Source organism: Peromyscus leucopus, chromosome 8b, assembly GCF_004664715.2.
Source record: "Peromyscus leucopus breed LL Stock chromosome 8b, UCI_PerLeu_2.1, whole genome shotgun sequence".
NCBI classification, from domain to species: Eukaryota; Metazoa; Chordata; class Mammalia; order Rodentia; family Cricetidae; genus Peromyscus; species Peromyscus leucopus.
Genome location: NC_051086.1, coordinates 36,886,125 through 36,909,489, shown reverse-complemented (window position 1 = coordinate 36,909,489; position 23,365 = coordinate 36,886,125). Strand labels below are relative to the sequence as shown.

At 47.6% G+C, this 23,365-nt stretch overlaps 1 protein-coding gene across 6 annotated transcripts in view; it reads right to left on the bottom strand.

Annotated features, from left to right (window-relative positions):
• Acsl6 (acyl-CoA synthetase long chain family member 6) overlaps positions 1–23,365 on the bottom strand; it is a 59,526-nt gene that overhangs the window by 6,992 nt on the left and 29,169 nt on the right. For 3 of the 6 annotated variants that reach the window (XM_028879996.2, XM_028879993.2, XM_028879995.2), the window contains exons 10-20: positions 21,484–21,557; positions 19,376–19,453; positions 17,982–18,116; positions 17,412–17,546; positions 15,818–15,913; positions 14,599–14,671; positions 10,991–11,079; positions 10,160–10,276; positions 5,774–5,917; positions 4,141–4,242; positions 3,255–3,326 (exon numbers count right to left, since the gene is read on the bottom strand). In XM_028879996.2, coding sequence (XP_028735829.1) covers positions 3,255–3,326; positions 4,141–4,242; positions 5,774–5,917; positions 10,160–10,276; positions 10,991–11,079; positions 14,599–14,671; positions 15,818–15,913; positions 17,412–17,546; positions 17,982–18,116; positions 19,376–19,453; positions 21,484–21,557 — 1,115 coding nt within the window. Of the gene's footprint in view, positions 1–3,254; positions 3,327–4,140; positions 4,243–5,773; positions 5,918–10,159; positions 10,277–10,990; positions 11,080–14,598; positions 14,672–15,817; positions 15,914–17,411; positions 17,547–17,981; positions 18,117–19,375; positions 19,454–19,510; positions 19,589–21,483; positions 21,558–23,365 lie in introns of all 6 variants that reach the window. The other 3 variants (XM_028879997.2, XM_028879994.2, XM_037201355.1) reach the window with 2 other exon arrangements.

Genomic DNA, 23,365 nt, shown 5'->3' with positions numbered 1-23,365 from the left:
AAGCCAAGTGTCCCTGCATAAGTTCCAGGTTTCAAACAGCCAACTCATGCAATGAGCACAGGACTTGGTCCCACTGCCTAGATGCCTCCCAAACTGATCAAGCCAATCAACTGTCTCACCTATTCAGAGGGCCTGATCCAGCTGGGAGCCCCTCAGCCTTTGGTTCATAGTTCATGTGTTTCCATTCATTTGGCTATTTTTTTCAATAATTGAGTAAAACTGAAATTTATTATATGCCACAGTCGTGCTAGGGACCTCCATGCTATATATATAGCCTCTATGGTTCTATGGGTTGTGGTCTGATTGTTCTTTATTTTATGTTGATAGAATTTTTAACTATAACTTATCTACTTAGTAAAATACATGTCTTTCAAAGACCTCTGTAAATTACTAATGGCTGACCTAGTTCTTAGAATTGCATGTTTCTGGAAATGATGCCACAGTGAATCTATTTTTTTTCCTAATTCAAAGTTTAGTGCAATCGACCCAGCTCAGTAAATCCGAACTCCTAAAGTTTATATCGGATGACTTAAATTCTGGACTTAGTTATGCCGTTCTTTGTGTTTTCAATTAATCCTCAATTGCCCCTTTCCCCCCACCTTGAGATAGAGTCTCACTACATAGCCCAGGCTGGCCTTGAATTTATGATCTTCCTGCCTTAACCCCCACCACCCCTGACTGACCTATTTTTTGTTTTTGTTTTTGTTTGTTTGAAACAAGGTCTCATGCAGCCTCGGTTGGCCCGGAACTTGCTTTGTTGTTAGGATGGCCTTGAACTTCCGATCTGTCTGCATCTACCTCTCATGTGCTGGAATTATAAGAACGCATTGTCTCCATGCCTAGTGTATGTGGTGCTGGGATCAAACCCAGGGCTACATACTAGACAGGTACTTTGCCAGGCAAGCACATCCCGAGCCTCTGCCTGTTTATTTTTGAAAAGGGAAAAGATCAAGACAAAAATGGATTGTGGATCAACTGGAACAGCTGTCGTAAAGAGCCATGTCTGGAGCACACCTCCCTCTGGGCAGGAGCCCTGCGGCTTGGTCTGCTCTGGTCAGCTGAGGTTACATGTTAACTGTGCTAAGAAGAAGCCACAGAGCGGCGAGGAAAACGAGAACAGAGAAAACCAAGAGGTTAACAACTTTGGCAATAAAACTAAAGACCTCTGGGATGCCACATGACTTTCCTGCATCTGAGGTTACCATGGTGAGAGCAGATTATTAGAGCAGAAATGGTACAGGGCATCCAGAAAGTCAAGATCACTCTCCTCTCATTAACGCTCTAACCAAAGGCAATGGAGAATGGAGGAATTTTAATTGAAGGTTTCTTATAAAAAGAATATCACACACACACACACACACACACACACACACACACACACACACACACACACACACACCATCCTCTCAAACCCTTTCACTCCCTCTCCCTGTGTGCAGGTTTTACCATTGTGTCTTGGTGCAGGTAATGCATCCTATCACCAACAGAGGTCGTGCAGGGCTTACAAATCCACAAGGTTGTACCCAGGTGGAGTCCCAGTCTGTCCTTCAAATCACCCCAGACTGCAGGGTCTGGGACCACTCAGGGGTAGCTCCTGGACCACAGCTCACGGTCACATGTGGTCCAGTCACACAGATCCCCATTAAGGAAAGACAACAAAATAAGTTCTACCAAATTTGGAGATTGAAATAATCATAGTGACAAAAATGAACCTTCTACTCTGAAAAATAAAGTAAGCAGCCAGGACCCTTCAAATTCAAGCTGTAGCTGTCCTAAAATAGTTACTGACAAATGAAAGTTTATTTCTCAAACTGGCTTAATTTAAACATCTGTTTCAAGAGAAAAATAATCTCAAACACTGAAACTATTTTAGATTTCTTTAGCTTGAAGTTAAGAAATTAAAACTGTAGCTGGGTGTGGTAGGTAGCTTGTGCCTGTAATCTGAATACTTGGGAGGCTGAGACAGGAGGATTGCAATGAGCTCAAGACCATCCTGGGCTATGCAATAAGTAGCAGGCCAGCCTGCCCTGCCCAGAAACTACTATAACATGACACCCTGTCCAAAACCAAAGCAAAACAACAATAAAAAAAATTTAAAAAAAATCTTTGTACATAGACACATTTTAATTTCAGATTAAACATAAGAATTCTACATTTAAAACCATTTAAAACTAGTTCTAAGCCATCATCAAACAAGTATACAAAAATTTAAAATTCTTATAAGCCTTGTAGATTCCTTATACTATATTTTGGGAACATTTTTTATGCGAAAACATTTGTTTGTTTGTTTGTTTGTTTGTTTTTGAGACGGGATCTCTCTACAGAGCCCTGACTGTCCTGGAACTTGCTGTGTAGACCAGGCTGGCCTTGAACTCACAGAGATCTGCTTGCCTCTGCCTCCCACATGCTGTGATTAAAGGCGTATGCCACCATGCTTGGTGAAAAATTTTTGTTACAATTCTCTGTGTGTGTCTCTCTCTGTCTCTCTGTATGAGTGAATTTGCACATGCATGTGGAGTTCAGAGGTCAACTTTGAGGAGTTAGTTCTCTCCTTCCATTATATGGGACCCAGGACTGAACTCAGGTCATTCGGTGTGGCAGCAAGCATCTTTACTTGCTGGGCCATCTCACTGTCGTCTCCCCCCTACTATAAAATTATGAAATGCTGACTTTATGAAAGACAATTATTTCAAAATCCAAAGGATAAAAATTTCTATCAGTATATTACTATTTTCTGCTTGGAACTTTTTCTCTTTGGCTTTTACTCAAGCGCATAGATGATACATGAAGTAGGACTGAGCATGCTCAGTCCTGAGCCCAGCTACAGTAGGTCTCAGAGGAACTGAGTGTCCTTTCTCTGTGGGTACTTTGTTTCCTCCTCCTTTGCAGAAGGCCACTGGGCCGATAGTGTCCTCCTAGCAGGTAAGCTGCCAAGAAGGCCGTGCCCATAAAAGTAAAAATAAGGTAGGGCACTCGGGAGCCCAAGCAGGCCCACGTGATCTACCAGTGACAGCAAGGCTTCTATTTCAGCCTTATGATCGCCTGCGGTTAGAAGGGCAACAAGCACAGTCTTACTTGTCCAGTGACCTATTTTAGTTCAGGAGCAGGCAGTTGCAGTCTGCTTGAAACAGGCCTTCGGGGGTCTGTCGTGTAGAGCCTTCCAGCTGGCCACACCATGGAGGCAAGAGTCTAGGTCAGGGTCACCAGGCTCCTATGCAAAGTGATGTAATGGGTGTGGGAAAGGGCACAGTTACCTGTTCAAAGGAATGGAGTCCACTTTTCTTCCCCAATGCCACCATGTCATCCAGAATGGCTTTCTTCAGCTCCTGAATTGAACCATGGAAGCAAACCAGTAAGAACACATTTCAATGGGGATAGAAGGAATAAGACTTTGAAGTAAGGTTGACCAGTGGCCGAGCAGACATATGTTCTCTCAGCCCCTTCCCTGTTGAGGGTGACCTGGTGCCATGCCAATTACTATCTCTCAGTAGGAGAGAAAGGGATGCAGACGGCCAAAGAGGTCACTGTGAATGAGTCAGGGCATGCTTGAAGTGTTCTGTTGGTCAGCCCCGAAGGGTTCCCACTCCTATGAGAGCTCAGGGCTCAGCGAGGGAAAGTGGACCCAGAGATGCCAGCCTATGGTCCGCTGCTGAAGCACAGAACAACAGTCCTCCCGAGACATGTGCCTAAGACAGTTCCGTGAAGGTAGGCATGGTGGATGCTCTAAGGCGGAAGAGCTGTGTTGCTATTTCCATTCTATCACTACCTCTCAACCCAGAGATCCACCTTGTCTTGGCAGAAAGCCTGTGTTCACATCCGACTCTGCTATGAACCATCTGTGTGGCCCGGGACAAGCCACCTCCTCTCCTTTCAAGCTATGGGACAATAGGCTAGATAAACTTTGTGTGATGGTTCCTGGACCTAAGAATTCGATGGCTTACTCAATTTCTAGGAAGTCAACAGGAATAACTTCAGCAACTACAAGACGACAAACCTCTGGTTTAGGGTTCCTAGCATGTGGAAAGTAACAGCAGACACTCAGTATGCATTCAGACCTCACTGCTGTCAGCTCTCCTGTCCCCTCGTTATGTGACTCATGAAGTGCTCGGCAACCTGTCAGGAAACACGGGGGGTACAGACCTGATTTGCGCAAAGCTCCTGATAGGTCCCTCTGATTCCTTTCTTATGAGCCCAGGCAGGCATGACTTCAGGGTCAGGCACGACAATGCCAACCAAAAAGGCCTATAAAGTCCACCAGAAAACACAGTCACGACACAAGCTTTTAGAGTTCTCATTTGTGGTCTGGTATTAAAAAATAATCTCTTGGTATTCTCAGACTCCACCCTTTCCTAAAAATAAGTCTTCCGTTATGAAACATTTGTTCAGAGGTTATAAAACACTTCCACCAAGGGTGCCACACAGTCCTGACTGATTGCTTCTGACACAGGGCTGCTCAGTGGCTAAGCATTTGATTAGCATGCCTGAGGCCTGGGTTCAAATCCAAGTACCAAAAGCCAGAAATTAAACACACACAACACACACACACACACACACACACACACACACACACACACAAAGACACACATGGACACACAGACACACAAAGACACACATTCACACACACAATTTTTGATATATCTCTCTGATTTTCATGTCAATCTCAGATCTGCACATCTCTGAGGACGTTAATCAGACAACTTTATTGATCCAAAGTCTGTGAGTCAAAATACATTTCCCAGAACTTCCAAACTACTTCAAAATTACTTATGAAGAACTATTTTAAGTTTTTTGGTTATTCTTTAAAAGTAATTTAAGGTTTAATTTTATATACATAAATGCATAGGATAGAACAGAGTCAATAACTCTGATACCACAGAATATATTTTTGGTCTTTCTGACTGTGATCTAAATAATATTGACAGGAAACATTTTAATACTGATAGTGATATTATCATTGGTACCATTCCTTGTATTACTATACCCATTTACCCATGCGATTTATTTGCATAGCAGGGCTTAGATGGCAGTGTATCTCAGTGGTTAGCCTGGTTAGCATGCAGGAAGGCCCTGAGTTCAACCCACAGCAACACACATACACACACACACACACACACACACACACACACACACACACACACATGAGAGAGAGAGAGAGAGAGAGAGAGAGAGACAGAGAGAGAGAGAGAGAGACAGAGAGACATACACACACCCAATCAGAAAAGCAAAAATATGGAATTGTTATTTAATATTGTGCCTCAAGAAATTTCCCCTTGAGTTAGTGAATACATAAAATATAAAATTGTGCACGCTATACATGGAGAGAGTGATTCTTAGTTGACATGTACATAGTCAGAACAAATAACAAAAATTGAAAAAAAAAAAAAAAAAAAAAAAAAATTAGTAGAAATGTTTATTTCTACATGTTCAAGCAACTCATTTGCCTTACTGCAATTAATCAAACCCTAAGTAGTCAGGATTTCTTCTGTAGTTTCGCTTTGAGGCTGAGGCTGGCATCAAACTCATGATCCATGCCTCTGTCCCTGAATGTACGACCATGCCTGGTTTTATGTGGTGCTGGGCACAGCACCCAGGACTCTCTGCATGCCAGGCAAGCTCTCTACCCAGTGAGCTAGATTCCCAAGCCCCACAATTTCTCTTTAAGAAAGGATGGGTAATGTATGGGTAAATCCTGGTGGTTGACTAGAAATCACAATCTACTCTGCGGTTTTCGGCTGGCCAGTCTGTGCAAGCGGGCTGGGGCACCATTGCTCACCTTTAAGCTGTCCCCATGGACATAGATTTGTGCCACAGGCTCACTCCGGATGTAGATGTTCTCAATCTTCTCTGGTGCAACGTATTCCCCCTGAGCAAGTTTAAATATGTGCTTTTTCCGATCGATGATTTTAAGCGTTCCCTCCTGTGGAGTCGAACAGACAGCGCCCTCAGACAGCACCCCCATTTCCAAGCTGGAACCCCGCCTCCTCAGTACAGACTTACCCCGTACACCCCAGCACAAGCTGCTCCGCTCTGTGTCTACAGAGATGCTGCATGGGGCTTGAGGGAGGCCATTGCCCACCTCAGGTGGGTGACATGCCAGTTCTGCTGGGCCCTGAGCATCCGCCATCCTTTCTTCTGGATCAGCCTCACCAGGTCCCTCTGCTTCCCCAGCCACCCTCACCCCAGAAGCAGGCATTCATCTGCTTCTGCTCAGCTCCATCTCTGCCCCATCGGGGCTCCTCTTGGCCAGGCCCACCCTCAGCTGCACCTTTTCTCACCGACATCTCCAGGTCCACTCTCTTTGACCTCACTAGGGTCTACGGCTCCAGCTACTGCCTCCACCCAGAGTGCCCTTGCCGTCTCCTGGTGGACAGCAGACTCGTCAGAGAGAGCCTGTGGCTTCCACCCAACCACCAGATGGTGTTAGAAGCCCCAGCCTCTCCAGTATCCAGTGGCAGGGAGGACAGGGAGTGAGTGCTGGTGCCAGGGGCCTCTGGGACCCTATTCACTTCACTGACCCAGGACCTGCTTGAGTTCCGGGGGGGCTTAAGTGGCTGTGGTACTTTCATTATCTCCCAGAACAGCACAGCAGGGGTAACCATGTCCATACACCTATGCTGTGCGATGTCCTGTACGTTGCGAATAAATGTTGCTACAATTTATCGATAAATAAAACACTGATTGGCCAGTAGCCAGGCAGGAAGTATAGGCGGGACTAGCAGAGAGGAGAATTGGGGGAACAGGAAGGCGGAGTGAAGGAGACGCTGCCAGCCACCACGATGAGAAGCAGGATGTAAAATACCGGTAAGCCACGAGCCACGTGGCAAAGTATAGATTAATAGAAATGGGTTAATTTAAGATAGAAGAACTAGATAACAAGAAGCCTGCCATGGCCATACAGTTTGTAAGGAATGTAAGTCTCTGTGTCTTTACTTGGTTGGGTCTGAGTTGGCTGTGGGAATGGCGGGTGAGAGAGATTTGTCCTGACCGTGGGCCAGGCAGGACTGGAGAAAAGTTGAGCTACACATCCAAGTTCTCAGATCTCTTCATTGGCTCCCAGATCTCACCACGGGTCAGTGACTCCCATCAGGCTGTGAAAATCTGTCCACCCAGAATACAGCTTACCCAGAATGAGGCTCCTGAAGATCACTCTCCTCAAGTCTGACCCAGCCTGGGGTCATTCCTGTTTGCCTCACCTCTCTTGGCTCAGGCCCATCAATCCTCACTCCCAGACCTCTTTTGCACCCACCTCTTCCTCCTCCCATGGAAAGTACGTCTTGAGCAGAAAGAGCCCTGCACACCCTCCATCCCCACTCCATCTGTTTGGTCCTCCAGGGCTAGAGCAATCTCTCCAGGAGAGAAGAAGAAAGCAGGCGTGCTTTCCCCAGCACTGGGGCTGGATCTCCTACGTTTCCCTTACACTAGCTCCTTTGATCTTCATAGCAACAGCCAGATATGGTCACCTCTGTTCCTCTAATGAGGAAAATGAGGGTCAGACACATTAGTTAACTCCTCCAACAGCCACAAGGCTTGAGAACAGAGGACTCAGGGTTGAGAACCAGGACTTTCTGGATTAGAGGTCTATGCCTTCTCCTTCATCTAGTACTATAAAATAATAACCTTCTAAGCACAAATATCTCTTAAACATAACCATTGAAGCCTTGCACATTGTCTTCCAGAAAATGGGAAAAAACATGACAAAAATATCACTCATCCATTCATTCAAATAAGCTGACACCAAAGCCAGAGTCGTATTTTAAAAGAAAAATTGCAGATTGAGCTTGTTTATGAGTAGAAACAAAAAGGCCAAACACAATGTGTAGGGAAAACAGTGATCAGGAAAATCACATCACAGCTAAGAGGAAGTTAAACCATGAACGCACAATGGGCCTGACATGACAGACAGAGAAAGCATAAACATTTGTTTCAAATGGAAGAACAATGTCAATTCAAATTCAGCCCTTATTTAGAAATGATGATAACTTTTGAGACTGACTCCATGCTCTGTTGACAGCTTTTTAATTTCTTGTGTCTGAGCACACCAGCTACTCCACAAGAATTTATTTACTCACTTCTCGCCTCTCCCTGAAGGGTGGGAGGCTTCATTCAAGTTCAGTGCTTCAGCTCTGAGTGTTTACGGTTCTGAGACCCTTTCTTTATGGAAAAAAAAAAATAACACAGAAACCGGGCATTACGGTATGTGTCTATAACCCCAACACTTGGGAGGTTGAGGCAAGAGGATGGCAGCACGTTTGAGTCCAGCCAGGACTATACATATAGGACTATACAGAAAGACCTTCTCAAAAAAACCTGTCACCACCACCATCATCATCAATACAAAAACAAAAGACAAGAAATAATCCAATTGACTGCAGGACTTTGAAAGGGACTCCTGCAAGTGCGGGGCCTCGAGTCTCAATCTTCCTTGGCTTATAGGACATCTGTTCCTCCACAGGTGTCCATGTTCCACAGGCCTCTCCTGCCCCTCCCCTACACACCTGTGGGCCTTCTGTTGGAGCTGATCGTCTACTGATCCTGGCCCGACTGTCCCTTCTCGCTCTTGGTCTCTTGGCCTAGAGTCGGGTCCGGTGAGTGCCTGTCCTCTGCTTCTTCCCTGATGCTTGTACCCTCAACCCTACTCACACTAAAAATGAAAATAAAAATGTATGCCTTCCCTGAGCAGAGTCCCTGTTCCAGGGAACACACTGGGGACTCGTTCTTGTCTGCCACAGGCATGAAGGTTTCTCAAAGGCAAGTGCACAGGCCCAAGCAGAGGCCAGTTGGCTCACGTGGCCCCAGAGCCCATGGGAGGGCTCAGCATCATTCATGTGTCTGATAAGCTCAACGCCTCAGATTCTGACCAAACAGCAGCAACTTTCCAGACATACAGAAGAGGTCCCCTGGATGAGTGACACCAGGCAAGGGCTCTGGGTGTTGGCCACAGTATTTTTTTTTTTCCTTGAAGGATTTGCACAGTTGTCTGATACACGGCAGGCACTGTGCTTAAGTGCTTTGTAGCCATGATCTCGTTTGTTCCTCGTGACAACGACTGTAGAAGCAAACGATACTATTATCCTCGTTTTTTGAAATAAAGGAATGTGGGCCAGAAAGGCGGCTCAGTGGGTAAAGGCACTCTCTGCCAAGGCTCTGACCTGAGTTTGAACCCCAGGACTCTCATGGTAGAAGGAGAATCAAAGCATGCAAGTTGTCCTCTGACCTCACAATCACCATGGTCACACCCACATACACAAGCACACAGGTACACAGAACATATAAATGATGTCATTTTTTTTTAAATGAGACAATGAGGCAAATTGGTTTGGGATAAACATTGGGAGCCATAGCCAAAGAATGCTATGAAGATTCAGTTTCTACAAATGGGCCAGGGTGTGCCCCAAAAGAGGAGTGTGGCTTTGCTCAAGGTGACAAAAACAACTCCCAGCAGAGCCAAAAGAACTGAGGCATCCCTTATCTACCGACTCCAAGATTTTCCCTTCTCCAGATGCCAGCCTCTCAGCTGGGGCCAGTCTGAATGAAAATGGCCCCCACAGGCTCATAAGGAGTGGTACTGTTGAGAGTTGGGGCCTGTTGGAGGAGGTGTAGCCTTGTTGGAGAAAGTGTGTCCCTGAGGGTGAGCTTTGGGGTTTTAGAAGCCCAAGCCAGGCCCAGTGGCACTCTCTCTTCCTGCTACCTGCCAATCTGGATGCAGAACTCTCATTTCCTCTCCAGCACTATGTCTGCCTGCACTGCCATGCTTCCTGCCATGACAATAATGGACTAAACCTCTGAACTATAAGCCAGCCCCAATTAAATGTTTTCCTTTATAAGAGTTGCCACGATCATGGTGACTCTTTACAGCCATAAAACCCTAACTAAGACACTGGCTTTCTCAGATCTGCTCAAGAAATGTTCCTCCTTCTACTTAACTACCAGGCTCCGTACACCAGCAAACCCCTTCCTGGAACCCACAAAATATAGTAAGTCGGTTCTGAGGCCCAAGTTCTGCCCTCCACACAGGCCACAGTCACTTTCATTGGAACAACAGGAGCAGGAAGCTTGGGGCAAGTTTGGGGTGCATATGGAGAGGTGCCCCCCTTAGTGCCTTGAATCTCACGCCCACTCATTGCTGGCACGTGGAGCACCAGCCTCCAAATGTACATACCGGCAGCCATTTCCCAATGTCCCCAGTGTGAAGCCAGCCGTCGCTGTCCAGGGCCTCCTTTGTCCTGTCCTCATCTTTTAAGTAGCCTTTGAACACATTTGGGCCTTTCACACATATCTGTGGGGGCAAACACCATGGCTTTGCTCACTCATGACATCAGGAATCCAACACCACCGGCCTGTCACCAGGCATGAGCGCAAGTGTGCTATCCATCTATCAGAAGGCCACTGTGGAGACTGTGACAGACCAGAGGGCACGAAGTACCCTTCTGCAGTCTCTGCCCATGACCTGCCCCTCACCTTCTCTGAAGCAGCCTACCCCTGCCCTGACCACCCTTTCTTCATTTGCTACCTCTTCTGCCTCAGGAGTCCCTGATCCTAGGCTCATGCTGTTCTGTGACACTCACCACAGATACTGATGACTGGCCAGTCCCACCAGAGCTGCTCGGGCCCCCTGCTTCATTGGCGGACAATCTGTTTCTCCACCCACTCCCTAGGACTGAGCAAGAACAGCCCAGCTCAGCCCACTTCATTTGGCCTACTTGAATATGGCCATGTTTCTGATGAGACGTGTTGTACTGCAGCGACCCAGGCCACAACTGGGCGTGTATGTGGGGGAGGGGAGCTTCTTTTAAGGGTCAGAAATATAAAAAAAAATCTTGATGTAGTCCACCCAGGCCCAGCGTTGGGTTTTGGTTGAATCAAGTACATGGATAACTTTAAATGGCTTTACATGCAAGCAAGGAGAAAATGGCTCCATGCACACTGCTCTTGCTTTTCAACTGGCTGCATGTGACACCCAGAGAAGCAAGAGATGACATCTTAAGCTCACCTCTCCCTCTCCTTTGCTGGTCCAGTAGTTGAGTTCCTCTGCATCAACCAGCTTGATGTGATTGCAAGGCAGAGGTGCCCCTACGTGCCCTAGGACAGCGGAATGAGATGACACTTGTCAGTGTTTCAGCACGGACGGTGCTCAGCACCTCAGGAGATCCCCAAGCATCCTGGCGTGGTGGAGCATGCCCATGATTCCACAACTTGAGAGGTGGAGGGAAAACTACCAGGAGCTCAAGGCCATCCTTGGCTGCATGGTGAGTAGTTTGAGGCTAGCCTGAGCTACAGGAGACCTCGCCTCTAACAAAACAAAACAAAACACGGACAAAGCAAAAATGGAAACAAAACTCCCAGCGGGTCAAAGCAGGGAGCCTTGGGACCTGAGTCCTTCACACAGGTGCTGGTCGGGTGTAAAGGGAGAAACCGAGGACGAAACTAAGCTCCAGAGAAAGCAGAGGCTGACCTTCCCTTTATACTTGATTACTTATTATTACACAGGACTGTTCTCGGTGTAACCCCGGGTTGTTTTGGAATGTACTATAGCGCCCAGGCTGGCCGCACACTTGTGATCCTGTGTCAACCTTAACAGACTTGCAATTATAGGAGGGCACCACCATGCCAGGCTTACATTTGGTTCTTAATTTTTAATTTTTCCACATTTGTTAGTATAGTGTGTGTGTGTGTGTGTGTGTGTGTGTGTGTGTGTGTGTGTGTACATACATGTAGTACACCACAGCACTTGTGTGGAGGTCAGAGGATAGCTTGGAGGAGTCAGTGGATTCTGAGGTTATCAGGCTTGGCAGCACATATCTTCACCAGCTGAACTATCTCACTGGCCCTTATATTTGGTCCTTACAGAGTGAAACAGGCATAATTTGCCTAGCACAAACCTACATGGGGTCCCTGAGTAAGGGGGTGTCTTGTGTCCACTGTCCAGAAGGTTAGGAGGTTTTACAACGGTGCCTACATCAAAACATTTTTTTCCAGCTAGGCATGGTGGTACACACCTACAATAGCATCATCCAGGAGACGGATGTTGGAGGATCAGGAGACTGAGGCCAGCATGTGCTCTATGAGACTTTATCCCCAAACAAAATGTTTTCCCCAATGTCAGATCATAAATCTTGCTTGTGCGTCATAAAATATAGTCATCGTTTCTTTTTTCCTAGTAAGGCTATTGATTGGTGCATACAGAGATAACCTACAACTCTTGTTACACTGCAGATTTAGACTCAGGTCTGGGATGAGGCATGAGGGCCTGTGTTTTTCATAGACACTTAGGCAGTATTGATGCTGTTGAACTAAACACTACACTTAGGTGAGCAAGGAACAAGAAAACAGGGTGAAGTTACTCATCCTCAAAAAAAAAATCGAATTCCAAATTTTGTGGTTCTTACACAATCTAGCCACAAGATTCTATCTAGTCATTCACTAGCCTTTGTGGTCCTTGATCAGCCAAAGGAGTGTTGAACGGGTGCTGGCCAAGGTCCTGAAACCTTGGCCATGGGGATAAAAAAGAAGGCTATGGCACTTGGGTTTCTCTTTCAGAAGATACATTGCCAAACCTGTTAGGGTACTCTACAAAGAGACATCAGTCTTCTCACACCCAGCATCTTAGGTTTTCTAGTAAGCATGGATATAAAGTCAACAGTTTTATATAGGAAAATGTTAAGGACGGCCTTCAAGGTACGTGGGTTCAAAGTGGGCTCAGTGGGGAGAGGGGCCTGCCACTAAGCCAGATGTCTGAAGTTTGATCCCCAGAAGCTACATGGTGGACAGAGAGAATGGACTCTTGTAAGCTTTCTTCTGACATCCACATGTGCACCATGAGATACATATACTCTCCTACATAAATAAATAAATAAATATATATTTTTAAAAGGTAGAATGAAAGTGTCTAAAAAGAATGGAATTTGTGGAATGATGGCTCAGTATGATGGAAACAATGAGAAAAAAAAGCTAGGTGCTGGAGAGCTGGCTCGGCAGTTAAGAGGGCTTGCTGTTCCTACAGAGAAGAATTTGGTTTCCAGCATTCATGTTGAGTTAGCTCACAACCACCTGAAACTTTTTCTTCAGGGGATCTGCTGCCCTCTTCTGGCCCCCATGGGCATGTGCACTCACATGCACATACCCCCACCTCCCACATATACATAATTAAAAACAAATATTTGAATACTTTTTAAAATTATTGAGCATGACTTCCAAAGATAGTTCCTGAAGAATATCTGGCAGCAGGAAAGTGACCAAGGAGCTTCTATATGGAGCAGTCTTTACCCAGCTGGAGTGTAATGAGTCAGGGTTCATAAAAAAAATTCCTTATCTGCTCAGTCAAATGCAGTTTGCATTTTGAGTCTACCTATCATGTTTCAAGATGATGTGAAAGACTATTGCATTACCTAGCATCTTTTTTTGCATACACATCATTCTAAATTTTCCAGGTTTATTTGAGCAAATGTAAGCACAAACAGTGACCCCAGGGAGAAGAGTCTGAAAGAATTCTCTTGCTGAGTGCTTTCCAAGTTTGTCCAGTGCCTACTCTGAATCTGGTGATGGATGACCCAAGGGCTAACTACACTACTACAGACCTACTTCTGTCTGCTTAGGAGAACTCTCCTCGTAGTGAGAGTGTGCATGGACATCCTTTTGAGATTGCCACCGGCCTCTAGATACAACACAGGAGCCCTGTCTTTAGGAAATCATCCTCAGAGGAGCTGGAGAGATGGCTTAGCAGTTAACCACTCACTGTTCTTCCAAAAGGACTGGGGCTTGATTCCTAGAACCCACATAGTAGCTTATAGCCCTAGTTCCAGGGGATCCAACATTCTCTTCTGGCCCCTACAGGCACCAGACACACCCACTGTGCACATATGTATGTGTAGGCAAAACACTCGTACATATTTTTTAAAGAGAGAGTTGTCTATTATAAGTCATATTCAATCATAGCCTGCTTCTTTCATGCTATTAAAAAACAGTTCTAAAATAACTGGAAGCAGGCAGTGTGGTTATCTAGAATCTACAAAACTCAATGTGCTGGTATTATAAGTAGTTACCACATGGAGTTATATCCTGTGATCTATATTTTGCACAACTTCTATTTATTTAGACAAAAACCAGGACTGGTTCTTGAGATAGATCAGTGGGCAAAGATACTTGCTGCCAAGCCCGACAAATCTGAGTTTGATCCAGAAATCTATATGACAGAAGGATAAAACAAACCCATGCAAGTTGTCCCCTGACTTCTACATGTGTGTCACAGCTTGCGCGCACGCGCGTGTGCGCGTGCACATGTAAACAAAGTAAGCAAATCAATGCAATTTTAAATTACAAATAAAAATTTTAAAATGCGGAAAATATAAAAAGGAAGGTGCAAACATTTGCAACAAAGAAATCAGATCCACAGTATCACAACCCAGACTTAACCACTGTTAACTTATTTTTTCTGTTTCTTTTGCTTTTTTCCCTAAGTTCCTGAAAGAACTTGGTCACTTTCCTGCAAATTGGATTTCCAGAAGGGAGTTTGTGGGCTGGAGTCTTGATATGAAGTGGACCACGGACTGTCCCCTACCCCTACTCCCCCCCCCCCCCGTCACTTCACACACGCTGCTCTACCTGAGGTCCAGTCTCCTGGCGTTGTGAAGGTACATCCAGCTGTGCATTCAGTTTGCCCATAACCTTCATAGACCTTCAAGCAAAACACAGAAACCGTGATGTGGGCCACACTGTTCCAGAGCTGTCTGTGGGCCCTTCTTGGCCAGCTTGCCTCCCACTGACTGTCTGCTGCTCCCAGCTGAGGAAGGTGGGAGGCATGGAGCTCTGGGCAGCTCACTCCAGTGGAACCAAATACAGCAAGGCTGTGCTGCAGCCTTTTGCCGTGAACACTTAGGTTGGGCAGCTTGAAATAAAGGTTTCTGGCCACATTTCAACTGTAGGCTCTGTTTTCACTTGGATAATGCATACTCAAGATAAATATTCTGGACCTACTACAGGTCTGATTTTATCTTTGACATTCCTCTCCAGAGTTCAAGGCATATAAAGCATAAAAATCGAAGCATTGTACTTAGGAAACAGACATGTTTAACTTCCCCTGGATCCCTGCTGCAACCATGACACTATACCCTGCTTCTGCAGGAACTTGACAGATGTTCCCTGAATGGATAAACAAAGGGATACTTTTGCTTGTCTATTTTGTCTTTCTTAGAGATAATAAAATATCAGCACAGGAATGGGCTCTTCCTCCCTGATGCTCTTGCTTTGAGATGGGAGATGTTTTGAAGGCTGTAGAGTGCAGAGAGGCAGGACAGTATGATACAGAATCTCCAGCTCACCACGGATGCATTTATATTTTCATTTTTTTAAACAATATTTATTTTATGTGTATGCATGTGTGTGAGCATATATATATGCACCATGTGTGTCAGGTACGGGTCAGAAGAGGCCATTAGATCCCCTGGAACTAGAGTTACAGAGAGTTGTGAACCACCATGTGGTTGTTGGAAACCAAACTCAGGTCCTCTGGAAGAGCACAAGTGTTCTTAACCACTGAGCCATCTCTCCAGCCCCTAAGGATACAGTTATAGTTCATCTGGTTCCTTTTCCTTTTGCTACAACTCCCAAAGTCCAGGTAAAGGGCCCTCCTAGCATGGATATACCTGGGGGTTCCCAAAAGATGGCATGGCCATTCTAGCTCTCTGTGGCTGTGGGTTTTTCTTATCCACAGAATGAAAGGCTCCCCCGGCCCCGGGATCTCCCTTTGTACAGTAGAGCGTATAAGAGCTGTACCCTGGCACACATCCCAGTGCCCCCGATGGAAGGCCCTGGATGATAATACCTGGCACCCCAGAGCTGCTCGTAGGAACCCCAGGACTGTTGGCGATGCGGGGGCTGCTCCAGTAACAATCATCCTCACGTGCCCACCAAGACTGGCCTGCGGGGAGAGAGAAGCTGCCAATGCCTGTGACACCCGAGATGGTCCTCATTCAAGACCAGCTTTCAACAACTGGACCCTGGATGCTGGGGCTCACGTCAGGAAGGAAGCTACACGCTGAGGCAGTAAAGCTCTGTGCCGGGGAAGCCCCCCTCCCCTTCCAAATAGTAAGCTTGATCAGTCGACAAGCCTAACCCACAGCATGTCCAGTCCTGTAGCTGGTTTGAGATAAGTGCCATTATTCCATGTGGCATTTTTTAAAAAATACTACCCTTCTCCCTCCTTAAAGGATTCAGCTGCTTCCTCACTCTCTCATTATTCACAGGCCTCCAAAGCAATTACTTAGGACAATTTTCTCCAACTCCCATTTTAATGGCAGGGCCTTTTTCTCATGCATAAATCAATACCATGCTTTATTTACTACGTTCTGCAGAGGACAAAGGATACCTGAAACTCTTTGTTTCTGTAAGCTGAGCCAAGAGAGTTTAAATATTAATTTTCATGGCTAAAAATAGAACAGCAAGAACAAGAGTGAGCCGATAGTACTAATGAACTAGATTCCTTGGGTGGTGCAGAGCAGGAGGCTGTGGCGGTGATACAGCAAGGGAACACTTCTGGACCGGCCTGATTTGGGAGAGGCTGAAGGGATGGGACACCAGAAAAGGGAGAGAGGACTCCTGCTCGTCTGGCGAGGAGCTGGTGCTATTGAAAAGCCACCATAGCTAGTTTCCTGGGGATGGCACGAGGAAGCCCAGGCCTTCGGGCCCCAGGAGTGTCTTAGTGGAGCAATGACTTGACCACCCAGGAAGGTGGAGGCCAAAGGACCTCCTTTCTAGGGGCCTTTTAAATATGTATATATGTGCACGGATGTATGTGCACGTAATATTTTTATTAATTCTTGGAGAATCTCATATAACATTCACTCCCCACTTTTCCTGTTAACTCTACCGGGGTCCATCCCTGACCTCTCACCTCTCCCAACTCTCTGTCCTCTCTTTGGCTTTAACATCCTATGGGGTTCAGCTTGTGCTGCCCACATATGCACGGGTGTGAGGCCATCCACTGGGGCATGGACAACCTAGGGGTCCTTCATGCTGGTTGCTTTTTAGCAAATACAACACATCTCCAAAAATTTAAAAAAAAAAAATCATGCCTCTAAAATTCCAGCTGCAGCCAGGCAGTGGTGGCGCACGCCTTTAATCCCAGTACTTGGGAGGCAGAGGCATGTGGATCTCTGTAAGTTCGAGGCCAGCCTGGACTACAGAGTGAGTTCCAGGAAAGGCACCAAAGCTACACAGAGATACCCTGTCTCAAAAGCCAAACAAACAAACAATCAAACAAACAAAAAATCCAGCAGCAGCTTAAGCTCTGACTTCCTGAGCACAGGAGTTATTTTTCTCTCCTTATTACGGGTCACCGGCACAATCTTCTCCATTTCTCCTGTGGGATCACCCGCAGGGCACAGCGTCACTCTAGACTCACAGCCCTGTTTCCTTACCTGGATCTTACTGAAGAAGAGTTCATCCCAGATACTGTTGTTCCTGATGATTCCACTCCGGACCTCGGCCTGCTTTCTCTTCGCTGCGAACTCCAGGAGCCACCGCTTTAGTGAAGTGTCTGCCTGGTGGAAGATCTGAGGAGCACAAGCAGGAGACAGCTCTGGGGCCTGACTAGCTAGCTTGCTTCTAAACGCATCCTTCAGGAAGAGGACCCAGACTAGCCAGCAGAGGAGCCATGCTCCCGAGTACCCTTGTGAGAGGTCACTGGATTTGTGGCATGAAGCTGAAGGTTAGCACTATCAAGGGCCAGGAACATTCTGGAGATGGGAAGGGGAGGGGAGGGCAGAGTAGGAGAGGGGAAGGAGGGGGGGAGGGGACAGAAGGTCAGGTCTCTTTAACCAGAGTTTTGTAGGTTGGAAAAAAAGGAGAAGGAAGTACAGGGAAGAGTCAGGGAACATAAGAAAGGAGGCTTCCTTTTAGACCTGGGTTGGAGGGAAGGAAAGCCTCCCTGGGGCCCCAGATTCTGTCCACACCAGCAGATATGAAGCCTTCCAGTCTGTGGGACTCACCTTGTCATACATCCGATTCAGCAGCCGTGGGACCACAGGAAAGATGGTGGGGTGGAGAGCCTTCATGTCCTCTGAGAGGAGGCGGATGTCTCCCTGGAAAAAGCCCACGCGGCCTCCATGGCAGTAGACAACAGACTGAAAGGAGAGGATAGAATGTGGGAGTCATTTAGGGTGGGTACTCCTGGCTGCAGGCCCGAGAACACCCCAGACCCCACCCAGCCCTGGCTGCTGCCGTAAGACACTCAAGAGTGCCGAGTGAGCGACCCACCCACCTACAGCCTTTGCACTGAGTCCCCGCCAGGCCTAAGGAGAAGGCCAAGTGGATGATGCTGAAGTACCTGTTCCTGTTGGTGCCTGCTTCCCTCACAGCCAGCCACTCTCCACCCTAGACACGAGCCACCCTGCTCCCACCCTGGAAACTCAGGTCCATGGAATGTTCTATTATCCACACTCTGTAAATGTGTCTGCTCAGGTCCCTAGAGGGGCTGCAGATTTCCCAGCGACATCTCTGCAACTGTGGCATGAGGCACCATTCTCGTCAGGTACTAGAGCTGGTGGGAGACCCGGGGCTCCTGGCTGGTCCCTACGGGGCCAGAAGCACAGGAGGGGCCTTTTATTCGCCCTGTTCTTTAACACCCAGGACAGCCTTTTAAGAAAGGCAGTATTTCCAGCATGACCATTTGTGGGAGAAGAATGCAAAGCTCAGAGAGGCAAAGCGACTTGCCCAGATCAAGAAAACTAGTTGACAGCCATGGCTGGCAGTCTAATCCAGGCCCAGAGAGGTGGAAAGCAAGGCCCATGATAGCAGATCGCCCCTCTAGACAAAGTAGAAATATATTTGAAAGATCTATTGTATTCGCAGGCTGATCCTCTGAGTGACGTGCGCATGGCAAAGTCTTGGACTCCACCTTCCTACATGGATTCCTGCCTTTGCTCTCTCTCTGTTCTCACAAGATCTGTCTGGGGACCAGTCCTACACAGCCCAGGTCCACAGTCCTAGGAGCCACGACAGTCTAATACCACATTGTTACTGCTTTCGTTCGTCTTTTAGGAGTTTGTGAGTTACGGAACAGAAGCATGCTGTTTGTCACAGAGCACTTCTGCAAACCCATAATGCTCTTGGAGCAGACGCCACCAACCAGGTGCTGGCCCAGCTGAGGTGTGCCTATGAGCGAGGTGAAGTGGACGGGTGGGTCTGGGTGTCTCCTGAAGCACGGCTCCTAGGGAGGGGAGGCGGGGTGGCTGAGGTCCTCCGACCCCTCTGGCCCCTTGCGCTTCCTCCGAAGGATGGAATAGTTGGTTCTGCCTCACACCAGCAGTGACAAAGAGACAGCCCTGCCCTAAGTGGCGAGTCTGGGGCACGGAGGGGTGCCTCCCTGATGCCAGGGCCTTACCTGCACCATTCGCTCAAACATGTGGGCTAAAGGCAAATAGGAAAAGTGCACATCCGCACGAGTGGGGGCCCACTGACTCTGCAAGAAAACACAAGGAGCCCAGGCAGGTCCCGGTCAGCCAGCCAGGCGTCTTACCTGGATCACTCTCTCAAACATGTGAGCCAGAGGCAGGAAGGAGATGAGCACATCGTCCTGTCTCGGAAAGATCACTTTCTGCAGGTGACGGGCATGGGAGACAGAAAGGAAAGAAACACTGACAGGAAGACAACGAGAGAGTCATAAAACAATAAAGAGAAAAATGGTCATGGGGGAGGGGTGGGCAGGGAGCGGGGGAGGGGGAGGGGGGAGGACAGAGAGAGAGAGAGAGAGGTGAGGTGAGAGGAAAAAATGATGAGAGAGGAGGAGGAGGTGAGGAGGAAAGGTGGAGAAGGGAGAGAGGGAGGGAGGGAGGGGAGGAGGGGGGGAGAGAGAGAGAGAGAGAGAGAAGAGAGAGAGAGAGAGAGAGAGAGAGAGAGAGAGAGAGAGAAGCAGCATAGGAAGCGAAGTGTTAGGTCGCAGCGCCAGTGGGTGTAGGTTATCTGCAGAAGCAAAGAGCCACATGAAGCACACATAAACCAGCAGAGCCAGGCTCCGCAGGGAAGTCTCCTCTCAGGACGGCCTGCACCTCACTTGTAGTCTGCCTGTTGGTGTTGGCGCCAGCCTGACTCTCTCCCCTCCCCATCCTTCCTGAACGGTCTGCCGCAGCCTCCCTGGGCCACCCGGGTAGAGACCGGTCTTGCTTCGATGGCATTTTCTAGGCCTCAGAGAGTCCTTGGTCTCATCTGTGCCAGCTGGACTGAGTTACGGGTGGTGACAGAGGAACAGAGGCCAAGCCACAAACAGGTGGCCAGACACAGCCTCCCAAGCCACAGCTGGGAAGCAGGGCCTTCCTTAAAGGAGAAGGCACAAGCTGGGCACTGGCCCACATCTGTCTCCCAGACGGGACTGATCCCAGAGACACGAACTGTTCCGGCCAGCAAAAGGTGGGGGATTTCCTTAGTGGGACCTAACTGCTCTGTCTTGTCATAGACGTCTCCACTCCCCTTTCGCCTTCTGAACCAGCGTGGACAAACTTGGGGATCCTGAATCATGGCTTAGGACCCCGGTCTCAACCAGCAACCATGCCTCAGTTTCCCACCAAAGCATCTCCGGGTTTGGAGTCTACGCTCCACAGTACCGTGTAGCACACACTCGGAGAGCGATTGTTTTCCCAGTGGAGGAAGGGCCTGGCCCCCTTTCTCTGGAAGGAAGATGTGGCACATACTCACCGCGCTTGGGACAGTCCTCCCTTCTTAGCTGCTTCTAAACACTAACATGCTTTTGTCAGGCCGAGAAAGCAAGCTTTTTGGACTTTACAGTTACCTTTAAGCACAGCCTTACAATTAGCAGCTGCCGCTGTTTCTCAGACTCTAGTAGTCCTTAAACACAAAACGACCAAATTAAACCCCGGCCTGCCTGAGAAACAAGTCATGGAGGCTTACTCTTGAGACAAAGGCACACACGGGAGCTCAGGGAGCTCGTTTTTTTTTTTTTTTTTTTTTTTTTGAGGTGAAAAATGAAAAGCAGGTTTACACGCTCCCCGCCCCCACCCTGGGCTCTTAGCGCCTTTAGATAGGAAGTGAAGGAAGGTTGGGGGAAGGGTCATTTTGGCATTGGGGTTGAAAGCTGGTCTGATGGCTGCTGCCTGTAATCTCAGCATCTGGGAGACTGAGGCAGGAGGATCAGGTATTTGAGGCCGGCCCGACCAAATGAGAGCCCCAACCAAAAAACAGCATTAGGGGCTAAAAGCGGCTGTAAAAGTGGGGTTGCGCTATCGAGGACAGAAACTCCGGCCTGCGAACGGCTGCCCAAACTACAAAACCCTAGAACAAGGACAACAACACACAACTCTATGCACATCCGACCTCTGGCCCTCTCTCTACATTCATCTCAGCATAGCTCTGGATAGGGTCTAACACCTTTGGAGACGAGAGCGTCACACGGTAACATCAAAAGGTTGGACACCCCTGCTAGGAAAACTGGAAGTGTCCCCTCAAGAAACACCTGCATAGGAAGTTCACTTTATTCACCTCTGTCACTTTCAGAAAGCCCGAGAAATCAGCCACCACGTTCCCATGGGTGAGCATCGCACCTTTGGGGTTCCCTGGAAACAGAAGGCAAGAAGGGCTGTTAGTTAGGAGCCTGAAAGTTACCCTTTGACCTCCACATATGTACCACATGGCACATCATGACGTGGGTGTACCCACCCAACCCCTGCACAAAATAAATAAATGTTAAAAGACTTAACAACAATTTTTAAATGGCTAATGTAAGCTAGGCATGGGGGCACACATCCATACTCTCAGTTCTCTGAAGGCTGAGGCAGGAGAATTTCTGTGAATTAAGGCCAGCCTGGACTATAGACTGAGACACTGTCATAAAAAGAGGCTGCTTATTTTACATGATATGTGAATTTTGCCTCCAAGGGGGGAAAAAAAAACGGAGAGAAAGAAGCAAGATTTGTGAGGAGAATTTCTTTGGAGAGGGTTACACAGAGTCACAAATCTCAATCCTAATCTGAAACCTGAGCTCACGCCAGTGCTAACAGGATGTAGGGAACCCAGTGAGGCCCCAGCAACTGCAAACAAGTAATGAACCCCGAGGCAGGAGGCAGTCTACAGTCCTGACCCAGCCTGAGGTTGCGGAGAGGATGCTGTGTTAGAAGGAACCTGTTCACCAGGCTGGTCTGCCGGGCATTTTGTCAGTCAATGAGAAACGCTCCTTCCCCATAAAACCCAGGAGAGAGTTTGTGCACACAGAGTCAGGAGCTGTGGTGGGGGAGGCCTCAGGTGGCCAGGAGACTGCCTACATCAGAAGAACTCAGAAAAGTATCTATCAATGAAAGTGTAGGTTTTAAACATTTCCCTCAACCGCCTCCCAACTTCCATAACAAACTTCCTCACTCTTGATCCCCTGCCCCAGGTCAAACCTGGTGGGAGAAGACAGAATTCCCCACTCACAAGGCTGGGGAGAAGAAGAGGCAGACAGGGGAGGAGAGTGGGGGATTGTACCCTCCCTTCACACCAAACCCACAGTTTAGACTGCCACCGTGTTTCTGAATTCAGCCTCTGTGACTTGCAGTGACCATGGATACTTTATAAACCAGTAGTGACCAGGAAGACATTTATCCAGGGAGAGAGAGAGAGAGAGAGAGAGAGAGAGAGAGAGAGAGAGAGAGAGAGAGAGAGAGAGAGAGAGAGAGAGAGAGAGAGAGAGAGAGAGAGAGCTTCCCTCCCTGATCAAGTGGAATTTAGTAACGGAGATAAAAATAAATTCTTTCTCATAATTATATTCCCTGAGGCCTGCTTGCTCATCCTGCAGGTGACCCAAATCCTCATCTTTTAATTCAGTGACAGAGGTGTTCCTCTGCTTAGGACGTGTGACGGGTGAGGTCTCAACCTGTACGCTGGCGCTTTCGCTCATGATGTCAACCACAGAGAGGGTTCTGGGGGACAGAGAAGTTTGTGTTATTTGAAAATTGACTTTTTTTCCCTAATAGGTAGTTGTCAAAATGTTTTCCTTTTGAAAAGAGAAAGACCCACAGGATCTGCCTCACCTGCGTGTGGCTCTTTATCCCAGCGTTCCCTTGGGCCTGAACCTGTGTTACTTCCCCTTGTTGACTGTCAAGACTCAAATCCTACAGAATAGCAGAGCACTTAAAGTATTCCAAGAGTCACCTGGCAATGTTCACCTTCAGGTTCTGGAAGTTTCTAAGGATCATTCTCCAGATTCCAGTCACAGAACAGAACTGTCACAAAATGGGTCCTTGCGCCACAGAGTTGTGTGTCTGTGGGGCTGGCTGACATGTGCATGACCAACACAACCCAGGACAGAAGATCTCAGGATCAGGAGAGAAAGCTGTCTTTACAGACAAGCACTCTCCACGGCCTTCTCAGCTGAGGCCCGACACTG